The following is a 12,656-nucleotide window of genomic DNA, read 5'->3' as shown; positions in this document are numbered from 1 at the left end:
CTACACATGATTCTGAGTCGTTATTCTTTCTGTGCTTTCTTATGCTCTATTGCCTTTTCTTTTTTAAGTAAATTAAAATAAATACAAAAATGAGCAAACATTTAGAAAATCCTTATGATGTTAAATGAAGACATAGTAATTACAATTTTTGTGACTTACAATTACAGTAGTAAAATAGGATGAGAACTGGAAGAGATATAAACCAAGATTGTTTGGGGGTTGTAAGATCATAGGTGTATTTTTTTTTTATTTAAAGTTTTTTGGTGTTGCTGTAAAACTTAGGGAACACTTTTTTACTGTGTTAGAGCAGATAAGGAAATCACTTTAGGAAAGTATTATTTAATCTACTCACTTTTGTTTAAGGTTAGTTTCTGTACATAGCTGATAGTTGATATTAATAGGTGTGATATTTTATACCTACACGCGTAATATTTGTATTGACTTATTTCATGTAGTGCATCCGTAAGTGACTGTTTCAGAAGTGACTTCATTAGGGACAGTGTCTGTCTCAGATTTCTAGAGTTAATTGTAGGAACCTAGGACTCTTAAGAATTACTATATTTTTCTCTTCTGATTGGGAGTCTTAGCTGAGTTTAGTTATCCTCAAATAAATGTATCATCAGGCACTGGAGAGTCAGGGACTCCTCCTAAGCAACACTGGAAGTGGAAACAGTGTTTGAGAGTCAGATAACTCTAGCTTTGAACCCCTGCTCATCTATGATTAATTAGAGGTTAAGCCTCCATAAGGTGTTTTTGCTGGGTTTTGGTTTTTTTTTGTTTTTTTGGCTTTTTTTCTAACATGGGCTGTAAAGTTTAATTTAGGTAACATTTGTAAAGCACCTATGAGTGCATTGCAGGTAGTTGATATTCAATAAATACTAGTTCTCTTCTCCCTTTCCCTCTATTTGGGAATGTGTCAGTTAAATATTTATTGGTAACTTAGTTAGAAAATACAAATACATAGGACCTGGAGTCTGTCTTCAGACTCCAACTAAAAATTATAGTTAAAGAGATAAAATCTATAAAGAGAAAAAGTTTTAAAAACTCTATGGTTAGCACATATTAGGTGTTCAGTATTTTGGTTGAATTGAAATATATAAAGTGAGGCCAAAAAACAGATGCCTCCTAATAACTTATGATTACATCTGTGCAGGAAAAGCAGTTGACAGAAATTATCTTTGATGTTTACTCGTCCTATGAACAAAATGAATGTGATTTTTCAGTCAGGTGGGTGTTTTATTTTTTAAATAGGATTAGTTACTAGGAAAAGGAAGCATTGGGTTATTGAGCATGCTAAGCCTTGACATTTTTATAATGAGTGTTTCTAGTAGTTAATAGGGGTTCTTCCAAAATCCAATAGATTGCATAAAGTATTTACTTTAATTATATATGCCCAAGTACTCTTCATTACAAAAGGGTTAGAATCAGTTTATTTCACTGTCAACAATGAGTAATATGCATTCTGAATTCTTTTTTTTAATCCACAGAATTACACTTACACTTCTAAATATTTAATTCATCCTAACTAGCATTGGTGGCTCAATTTTTTTTCTCAATAGTTGATAGTTATATAAAAGAGAAGCAATAATAGCAGGGATCTAAAATTAGCTAACACAGGCAATATAATGGATACATTATTATATTTCAAACTCTTTTTGCTATAAAACTCATCAATAAGTATTATTTATTAATTAATTTATTTATTTTTGAGACAGTGTGTCACTTGATTGCCCAGGCTTGAGTGCAGTGGCACAATCATAGCTCACTGCAACCATAAACTCCTGGGTTCAAGTGATCCTCCTGCCTCAGCCTTCCAAGCAGCTGGAACCACAGGCACGTGCCACAACACCCGGCTAATTTTTTATTTTTTGTGGAGACAAGGTCTCTATACGTTACTCAGGCTCTTCTTGAACTCCTAGCCTCAAGTGTTCTTCTCGCCTGTGCCTCCCAAAGTTCTAGGATTATAGGTGTGAGCCACCATGCCCAGCCTATTTATGTTTTTTAGAGACAGGATCTCCCTGTTGCCCAGGCTAAAGAACAGTCATAGCCCATAGTGCAGTCATAGCCCACTATAACCTTGAATTCCTGGCCTCAAGCCATCCTCCAGCCTCAGCCTCCCAAAATGCTGGGGTTATAGGTGTGAGCCACTGTACCTGGCTCCAACAAGTAGTTTTTGATACCATGAAAGATTTGTTCCTTAGTATACCATTTCAGAACAACCAAAACAAAACAAGTCCCTCCAAAGTAAGCAATGTTCAGATAGGACTTCATTGAAACTCCATTTAAAATCCTCTAAACTATTATGGAAGCTTCCCCTAACACTCTACTATGTTGGGTACATCCAGGTTGCCATCCTAGTTGCTTCCACTGTAATCCTCAGATAATTTACCTTTTCGATGCTTTCATTTTGGCAGCTTCTGGAATAGAGCTTCCTCAGGTTTTTGGCTCCCTCTTTGAAATATTGACTATTCTGCATAGCTAATAGTTTACAGTTCCATGGCCTCAGTCCCTACTTTAGGAATTTTTGCTTATTACATATAAAAGTCTACTGTGAACTTAGATTTAGAAAAGTATAGAAACAGAGTTGATTATTTGATGGGAGAGGGCTCACTGACATTTCAAATTAGGGGTTGCCAAGAAATAATCCCTAAATTAAAAGTGCCTTTATCAGTTGTCATATTAATGTACTTTATGTATGAAGCAGTTGATAAACTATGAACGCATTATACAAAGATAAGGTGGCTGATACAAGTAGAACTTGCATTGGGAATGATTGGCACACACATCTGTGTGAGTCTGACAAGTTGCGGAGCCTTGCCTTAAAGAGATGGGATGTGGCATGGAGCTGCAGTGCGAGTGGCCTGGCCATGCTCACAGGGGTCATTTAGAAGCCACATCTGAGGGCTGAGTCTGGACCCCGAGGAGAGGCTAGCACTATTCTAATAATTCTGTAACCTGAAAGAAAAATGTTCATTCCTAGGTCAATGAATCACTCATATTAATGGCTTTTAAAATTAGTCCAGTGTTCAAGGAATTGGTGAGGTGAGAAAGGGTTACTATGGAAGTATAGGGGTCTGGAAGGTTCAGATTGGAGTGAGTGTACATATTAGTTACCAGGACATATTTATGCAATAAATTTCCAAATAGAGAGGAAGAGAAAGGGAGTGAACTTTTAGTGATGTTAGGTCCTTTATATACATTACGTTGGTCCCCAAACCTCTGAGGCATTAAAACCTAGGTATTTCTGACTCCAGAGTCATTACACCATGCCATCTAAAAGTAACCCTTACAAGACCCCATCTCTACAAAAAATAAGAAAAAATAGCTGTGCCTGGTGGCACACACCTGTAGTCCCACTCAGAAGGCTGAGGCAGGAAGATCGCTTGAACCTAGGAATTCCAGGTTGCAGTGAGCTACTATTATGCCTGGGTGACAGAACAAGACTCGGACTCTAAAAAATAAAAATAAAAAATAAAAAAATACATGGACAAAAGACACAAAATACACAATTCCAGAAAAAGAATTATAAATAGTTTTTAATTATATTAAAATATGTTCAAACTCACTGACAGTTGAAGAAGTGCAAAATTAAACCATAACAGGTTACCATTTTTCTTCAAACAGATTAACAAAGATCAGAAAGTTAGCTCTTCTAGGGTATGATAAAGTAAATGTTCTCATTCATTGTTCTCAATACTTTATATGCATCTTTTTATTTAATCCTGATCCTATGCAATAGTACTGTTTTTTCCACATATTGTAGATTAGTTAACTGAGGCAAAGAAAAGGTTTGATAACCTGCCCTAATTTTAAAGTTGCAGAAATAGAATTTGAACTCAGCCACTCCAAAGACAGAGCCCTCATTCTTAACATAAACCATACAGTGTATGTTGAGTATCTCTTATCCTAAATGCTTGTGACCAGCAGTGATTTAGATTTCAGATTTTTTTTTTTTTTTGGATTATGGAATATTTATTTGCACTATACGTATTGGTTTGAGCATCTCAACTCCAAAAATCTAAAATCCAAGCCTGATGAACATTTCAAACTTTCAGATTTCGGAGCATTTGGGATTTCATATTTTCAGATTTGGGATGCTCTCCCTGTATTATCCCTATCAGTACCAGCCATGAGGGCATTCAAAGAATACTTATAAAGCCAAGTCAGAACATTTGCCATCATTTATTGAGCACTTTCTATGTGTCAGATTCTGGGACTTTTGTGTATTAATTCATCATATCCTCACAACAATCTTAAGAGGTAGGTGATGGTATTCTTATTTTACAGAAGAAGAAAAAAGTTTTTAGAGATGGGGTAGTTTATATAAAGAATTACAGCTAGCAAATATTATAGCCAGAAATCAAAGGCCCATGATTTTTCTAGGATTATATATAAGAATTTGAGGGGAAAAAATACATACACAAACACATACACACACACAATTTCTAGCATTCTTTGTCATCTGTGAGGGGTTTTCTCTTACGGAAGGATCTAGCATTCTGGGTTTTCCTGGTCTCTGCTCTGCCCAGTTTGTAGGTGTACTAGGCTAGCTATTATCCTTAGCTTATAAAATCTGCTCTGAATTCCTGTTCACCTCAGTTACACTTGATGACTTGTACATTTTAAGGATTTCCCTTCACTGTAGAGCAAAAATAACCTAGAGCCTCAAAGATGGGCTTTAAGAATGAATCACCAGAATTTGTAGCCCAGCTTTTATCTGCAAATACATTGGAAGGGGAGAATCTGTTCGCTTGCATCAGGTTTGTAAAGGAAGGTTAAGAACCACTGCCTTTGAGACACTGTCATCATGCTTCATTTCCCATGTACCTGGACCCCATAGCCCTCCAGAGCTAAGAATGCCCTAGCCAAAAGCTTCATGACCTTGTCTGTAACACAGTCACCTTTCACAATTTTACTTAAAACCTTCTTAATACCTTCATCAGAAGGCTTCACCTACCAGAATTGAGAAACTAGATAGGCAGGCATTTTGTGGAAGTTTAAATGCAAAATGCTATCCTGAAAACCTACCTGAGCCTCTTTTCTAAACTTTGAGGGGGTGGTGAGTAGAGAGAAAGGGGATCAGTTACAGGGCTTGAGATTCAAATTAGCTTAGGTGTGCACCCTGCTAGCCTTCCCTACCCCTCTCTCCTCCCCTACCCAGCACGAACCTTAACTGCTAGAACAGATAACCTCCCCTAAATAATAAAAGGAAAGGAAAAGTAGAAAAATGTTTCAAAGAAATGAATTAGGAAGACATCTAAACTTGCTAGGAATAAATACACAAATTCTTTTAAAGGAGTTTTTAATAAAGGACTAAATTAATGGAAGATAAGCTAAGGTGAATAATACTATACTTTTGATGTTTTAGGCTGGACCAGATGATATCAGGAACTTTGACACAGCATTTACAGAAGAAACAGTTCCATATTCTGTGTGCGTATCTTCTGACTATTCTATAGTGAATGCCAGTGTATTGGAGGCAGATGATGCGTTCGTTGGTTTCTCTTATGCACCTCCTTCAGAAGATTTATTTTTGTGAACAGTTTACCATTGAGAAACCATTGAGCAAATATAAGCCTACGGATGGGACTGAAACTCCTATTTGTGTGAATATATTCAAATATGTATAACTAGTGCCTAATTTTTACATGTAATATTGAAAACTATGGAAAAATGTATTTTCTGCTATACGCAAGAAAATAGGGCATTTCAAAGAGCTAAGTTTTGATTAAAATTTGTATTCTTGTTTATTAAGCTTATTTTTAAATAGAAATTTTTAAAGCTATTCTTAACATTAACCTATTTTTAAAGGAAACTTTTTTGCTGTTGACTGTTTTTTTCCCTCTAAGTTTACACTAACATCTACCCATGATAGACTGTTTCTTAACAGTCTCTTTCACTTCAGTTAACATGTATTAATACCTTTGTAACTCTCTATTATGACTTTTGTTATCAAATCAGAACTATGCAATTGATACATGGTTGTTTAAGAAGAAACCATATCTTTCCATGATATATCACTGTTTGAAACAATCGGTTCTTGGTAGGATTAAAATGTAAAGGCATAATTAATGCATTGGCTGCTAGTTAACACTTCGAATAACTGTTCATTCACAAGATCATTTAAGAAGTAACAAATGGAAATCATTTGCTTTTGAAATACCAGTTCAAATTTGTGGATTATTTTTCCCCTTAGAGGAAAAGAAAAGGTTTAATGGTTAGGAATTTTAAGTATTCCCAAAGATCTGAAGGGTGATAAATTACTGCTGGATTTTTTTAGGTGGTGCCATAAGTGAATGTCTCTATGTGATATATTTATATTACAGATAATCTATTTATGTTCCTGTTGGTATTTTGAATATTTAATATACTGTCAAGTAGTTCTAAATCTTTGTACTTGCTTTTGCAAATAGCTATTTAAAAATTATCTTCCAAATTGGTTAAGAAAAAAAAAATACTGAGCTGTCTAAAGTATTTGCCTTAACTGGAAGTTAAAAAGTAAAATAACAAGTTCTGGGTCAGTGTAAATATATATAGTTTCATTACAATGTGACAAAAGTTAAAAATAATTTGGGCAGATGCATATTCAATATTTTACGTATCTTAGCAAAAGTATAGGAAACTGACCTTAAAATTACACCATACCAACTAAGTTGTATACTTGTTAAGAGTAAAAGAGAATAACTACAGAAAACTTTAAAAGAATGCTTAACATGCAATTCTGATTCTTAGTTTAGAGGTTTTTCAAGTCATGTAGGAAACATTCTTGTGAAAGAGTCCAGTGACCCAGTTTACATGCTCCAAGAACATGCATTTCTTCATGTTTTTCTTGAGAAGGAAATCACCAATACCCTTTGGCTTAAAAACGTTCGGCAGAATGAGGGAGGGGGAATTGTGCTTTTGTTAGATTAGTATTTACATTCAATACAAATACACTGAATCTTCTTTTAGAGGTAAGACTTTAATATCTACATTGTAAATATTTGGTTTATTTGGCACTACTGTAAGTTTTGCTTTTACACAAAGCTCTTTGCTTATTATAAAGCAAAATAAAAATTGTAGTTTCTTGTATGATTTTTTTGTACTCAGTCATTCCTTAACCAAACTGCCAAAAACTAAAGTGCAATATTGTATATTTTTAAAATAGAATTTTGATGTTTCTTAGATCACAAGAAATACAAATCTATATAGTATAATAAAATTAGCAAAAAGATTAATGATCATCTAATGTCTGTCATTATTTGAAATTAAAATTGGTGATGGCTATAATGGTCATTACAAAATAAATTACTTATATGTGTGGGTGGAGTATAAAATTTTAACCAAAAATACTTGGGCACGTAAATTACTAGATTATCATAGGCTGATGTATATAATATTCAGGGGACAAAATTTTTTCCATGTTTCAAGTTAATTTTTTCTTTCATAGCATAAGTCTCTTAGAAAAATGTATGCCCTTTGAATAGTTGAACCATTTCATGGTTATTACCAAAATAAAACTCATAAATGAAGACTCTGCAACATTCTTCATGTTACCCCTTCTTTTATTGTGTATGGTACAATGTAGGGCTTCCAACCACTGTCACATCATAATACACACGGAAAATTACAAAATTGGTTTGGCACCCTTGGGGAGTAGGTGCCAAATGATGTAGATAGACACTGGTAGCAGATGTTCTGTACAGAGTTTTAATATGCCAAAATAATTTTTTAATTTAAGAAATTTACAAAGAGAGTCAATAAATACTGTACAGATATAATTTCGGCAATAGTAAACATTTTAATGGGAATTTAAATAACCTACATTTTTATCATTATAAAATGTATCACAGGCCAGGCATGGGTCACTAACACCTGTAATCCCAGCACTTTGGGAGGCCAAAGCAGGAGGATCGCTTGAGGCCAGGAGTTGGAAACCAGCCTGTGCAATATAGCTAGACCCCATTTCTATAAGAAAAATTAAAAATTAGCCAGACATGGTGGCACGTGCCTGTAGTTCCAGCCACTCAGGAGTCTGAGGCAGGAGAATCATTTGAGCCAAGGAGTTTAAGGCTACAGTGACCTATAGTCATGCCACTGCACTCCAGCCTGGGTGATAGAGTAAGACCCTGTCTACTTAGAAAAAAAAAAAGTCACTATAAAAATTTACCATTACCAATTTCTTATAGCATGTTTGTAACTAGTATAGTGATTTTCCATAGGTATAATGATATAAAACTGTACACAAATATTTTGTAAGTCTTTCTTTTGCATATCAGACAGACTATGAAAAAGTTGGAAGTCAAGATGCAGGAACATTTTTGGTAATGCTGGAATGGCCTTTTCAATACTTTATGTTAAAATTAAAAACTTAATTCCTCATATATGCAGTTTGGAAGTTAGCTCTGTTTTGAAGAGGGATTTTCTGCTACTTGCCTTTAAAGGCAGTTTTTACTTTTATTGTTTTTTTATAGATTATTCTATTCCCAGGTGATTGTTAATTTATATGTATCTTAGTCCATTCAGGCTACTATTTAAAATATACCATAAACTGGATGGTTGATAACAAACATTTATCTTTCACAGTTCTGGAGGCAGGGAAGTCCAAGATAAAGGTTCAGTATTTGGTGAGCACACATTCCTCATAGGTAGAACCTTCTTGCTGTGTTCTCATGTGGTGGAAGGAACTAATTAGCTCTCTGGGGTCTCTTTTATAAGGGCAGTAACCCCATTCAGCTACAAAAAGCCCCACCTCTCAATAATACTATTCACATTGCAGATTAGATTTCAACATAGGAATTGTGGAGACACATTCAAACCATAGCAGTATGAAACTTTTAAGTGTACCTAAGTGAGTTTTAGGTGGCTTGAGTACCTTGAAATGACAGGCCAAGTTTTGCGTATAAATGAGATTGCTGGGAATAAGGTGGGGCAGGGTGGGGGGCAAGCGGTGCTACATAGTTATCAAAAGGATTCATGAATGTAAAATACATGGCTTTTTACATTGGGGTTCTTTGCCATTTTTCTTCTCCTTTACTCACCTAATATTAAGAGAAATTGGGAGGGGAAATTGCTCTCTAACTTCCCTTATTGCAATGGGAGATTTACCTTATGTATCTAACATTTTTGGTATCTTGCCAGTGTTGTATACATCTATCTGTAATCCTTTAAACATATCCCTTAGCTCAGGGGTCCTCAAACTTTCTAAACAGGGGGCCAATACACTGTTCCTCAGACCATTGGAGAGTGCGCACTGTGGGCCCAGGATAAGTCGGCTGCTAAGCAGGACAGGCAGCCTTGGCAAAACACCCAGCGGGCCAGATAAATGTCCTTGGCAGGCAGCACGGGCCGGACGCCTGCCTTAGCTAAATTACCCCTACATAAAAGTATTTCTAATTTCACGATTTCTTTACTTTATGCCCATTTTTACAGAGGTAATTAGTCTGAAAAATTGTTAGCTATCTTAAAATGTAATTTTTTCTATAATTTACCCAAAGTCAAGACAGTAGAGAATAATTTAAAGCAATACTACACAAAGAAAAAAACCAATAGAGAATTATAGAGAGTGATATTTATAGCAGTGAAATAGCCAAAGGATCCTACAAAGGAAAAGTAATTTATTTTTACATACTGTATGGGAAACGATGGATCACCATGTGAATATTAAAGGAATAGTTTAAAAAAAGGATTTACTCTTCAAACAGTGTTACTGGAAGAACCAGGCACATTTAGTGATTTTGCAAATCTCACATTCAAATGTGACTTGTAAATTTTTAATGTAAATTCTCTTTTGCAGGAATGTGTCTCATATGTTCATTTTTTTTTTAATATATTTTCTAGCAGTTTATTAGGGAGCAGAAATTTCCACTTCAATTTTAGTTAAATCTTTGTCAGAAAGTCTATAATGAGTTGTCAATATTTAAATGTTTTTGTTTTAATGGTTAAATCATGGAATCCAGAAGGCTTATCCACAGTAAAATCAACCCACTCAGATGGTCAAATTTGATCTCACCATATTGGATTTTTTTCAGTTCTTTCCAGATAGTAGTTAAAACAGCCTGCTATATTGAACTTTTCTCTTATGCTGCCACAATGATAGTAAATGATAATGCAAAAATTATAGCTTACTTTGTTATTGACACATTGATGAGGTTTGGGGAGGTGATTTGTTTTGTTTTGTTTTGTTTTGTTTTGTTTTGTTTTGAGACAGAGTCTCGCTTTGTTGCCCAGGCTAGAGTGAGTGCTGTGGTGTCAGCCTAGCTCACAGCAATCTCAAACTCCTGGACTCAAGCAATCCTTCTGCCTCAGCCTCCTGAGTAGCTGGGACTACAGGCATGCACCACCATACCCAGCTAATTTTTTCTATATATATTAGTTGACCAATTAATTTCTTTCTATTTATAGTAGAGATGGGGTCTCGCTCTTGCTCAGGCTGGTTTTGAACTCCTGACCTCGAGTAATCAGCCCACCTTGGCCTCCCAGAGTGCTAGGATTACAGGTTTGAGCCACTGCGCCTGGCCTTGTTTTGTTTTTAATTGAGACAGTATTTCACTATGTTGCCCAGGCTGGTCTTGAACTCCTAGGTTCAAGCAATCCTCCCACTCCAGCCTCCTGAGTAGCTGGGATTACAGGTGTGTTGTTGAACACTAACACTTACCTTCTTTAGTATGATATCTCCTAGCAATATGCATCAAGTAGATATCAAAACCAAAGCTTTATATTTGTCAAAATTCTTAAGACTTAACATTTAAGAGCTGTTCATCTTGCTGTATATAAATTATACCTCAATGAAAAATATTCACAAAAGGCAAAAAAAGTCAACTATAAAAGGCAAAAATAAAAACAATTCATACTTCCAGCACTTTAAAAGAAGTATTTAAACCATTTTACCAGATCACATGTAAGAGGATCAGGAATTTAGAGCAAAGGAAAAATTAAAGGGTGGTGAGGGGAAAGGACTTTGGGTTGCATAAAACAGTCTTCTTCCATACATACCGCCCAGGTTAAAAAAAAAGTAAGATGAACATGTTGGTTAAAAAGTATTCATCCATTCATTCATTTTTATAAATCTGCCCAACAGATGCTCTATGTGAATGTATCTAAAAGTAAATATTGCTCCTTACGTAAAGTGGACTTGTTTTACACATTGGATATAACTTAAAATTTTCAACCAATTGGGAAATTTCTAATTCAAGCTACCCCTGAAAATTTGTTTCTGATGTTCCATGATATTCTGTAATAATATAGTTCTGTAAGTATTTATAGCAGTGTAGCAATAAGCAGCAATGAAATTTTGATTTTAGATACCACTATTATTTTCAGAGAGTTTGCAATGTGTGGTAATCTGCTGAATTCTTAATATTTTAAATTCTATTCTTAGGTCTAACCGATATTTCAGAGGATGATTAAATATATAAAAAGCTATTAGAATATTTTACTAGACTTGGTTGATATAAAACTATTACTTTGGCACAGAAATGAACTGTTACGGCTATGAACTGATTAATCAAAACTTTTAAAGTGTGTGCATACCTTCTTGAAGAACTGAATCCAATTTAAAATACAAGGCCCATCACCAAACCATAGCCTGTGCCCATCTAAAATAATGTTCATGGCTGGGCATGGTGGTTCATGCCTGTAATCCTAGCACTTTGGGAGGCTGAGGCGAGAGGTTTGCTTAAGACCAAGAGTTCAAGATCAGCCACATATCGAGATACCGTATCTACAAAAAAATAGAAAAATTAGTTGGGCATGGTAGAGCACACCTATAGTTCCAGCTACTCCAGACCCTGAGGCAGGAGAATCACTTGAACCCAGGAGTTTGAGGTTGCAATAAGCTATGATGACACCACTATACACTCCTGCCTGGGCAACAGTGAGACCCTGTCTTAAAAAGTTTAAAATGGTAATTTTATTTATGTTTTACTACAATTTAAAAAGAAAGTAAAAGAACTTCAGTATCCATTAGCAATCACTCTCTTTCCCTCCCCAACCCCAAACCCTAGGCAACCACTAATCTACTTCATACATGGATTCACCTATTCTGGACATTTGATATAAATGGAATCATACATGTGGGCTTTTGTGTCTGGCTTCTTTCACTTTGAATAGTGGTTTATGTCATTACTTTCTATGGCCAAAAATTCCTTTGTATGGATATACCACATTTATCCATTGATCAATGATGGACATTCAGGTGGTTTCTACTTTGGGGCTACTGAAAGGTGATCTTACTAATAAACTATCTAACAGAGGAAAATAAACTATCAAATAGAAAGTAAGAGAAATAAAGTCACGACACAAACTACTCTTTGTTTAATTAAAATACATATGGCCTAACTTGTTATCTCTGAGTTCTTTCTCAGCCTTGAAAAAGTTCCTGAGTGGACAGTAGGACTGTGAACTTCCACTGCTTCCCCAAGAAGAGACAGTACCAGATGCCTCCTGCTATCAAGAAAAAGAAGAAACTAATTTCTGCTGTCAATCTGCTATGTGAGAAACAGAAAAAGCCAACACAGCAGCTTCATAGCCGCTTTTGTTATCAGTCCACTGAAGCAGAGGAAAAAAAAAAGAAGAAGCCATTTCTACCTTTTAAAAGCACTAAGCAACTTTCCTCACTGCCCAACATTTCTTTCCCCTCTCTGTGTGTCGGAGCCACACTTTCTCTCTCTCTCTCT

At 35.3% G+C, this 12,656-nt stretch overlaps 1 protein-coding gene across 7 annotated transcripts in view; it reads left to right on the top strand.

The window, feature by feature from the left end:
* Positions 1 to 7,217, top strand: part of SGK3 (serum/glucocorticoid regulated kinase family member 3) — a 127,343-nt gene extending 120,126 nt beyond the window's left edge. For 6 of the 7 annotated variants that reach the window (XM_076005258.1, XM_076005257.1, XM_076005252.1 and 3 more), the window contains one exon: positions 5,369 to 7,217. In XM_076005258.1, the coding sequence (XP_075861373.1) occupies positions 5,369 to 5,539 (171 nt within the window). In that variant the 3' untranslated portion in view covers positions 5,540 to 7,217. Of the gene's footprint in view, positions 1 to 1,153; positions 1,228 to 5,368 lie in introns of all 7 variants that reach the window. The other variant, XM_076005256.1, reaches the window with a different exon arrangement.
* Positions 7,218 to 12,656: the final 5,439 nt, after the last annotated feature.

Source organism: Microcebus murinus, chromosome 7 (genome assembly GCF_040939455.1).
Source record: "Microcebus murinus isolate Inina chromosome 7, M.murinus_Inina_mat1.0, whole genome shotgun sequence".
Lineage (NCBI taxonomy): Eukaryota > Metazoa > Chordata > Mammalia > Primates > Cheirogaleidae > Microcebus > Microcebus murinus.
This window is presented reverse-complemented; position numbering and strand designations above follow the sequence as displayed.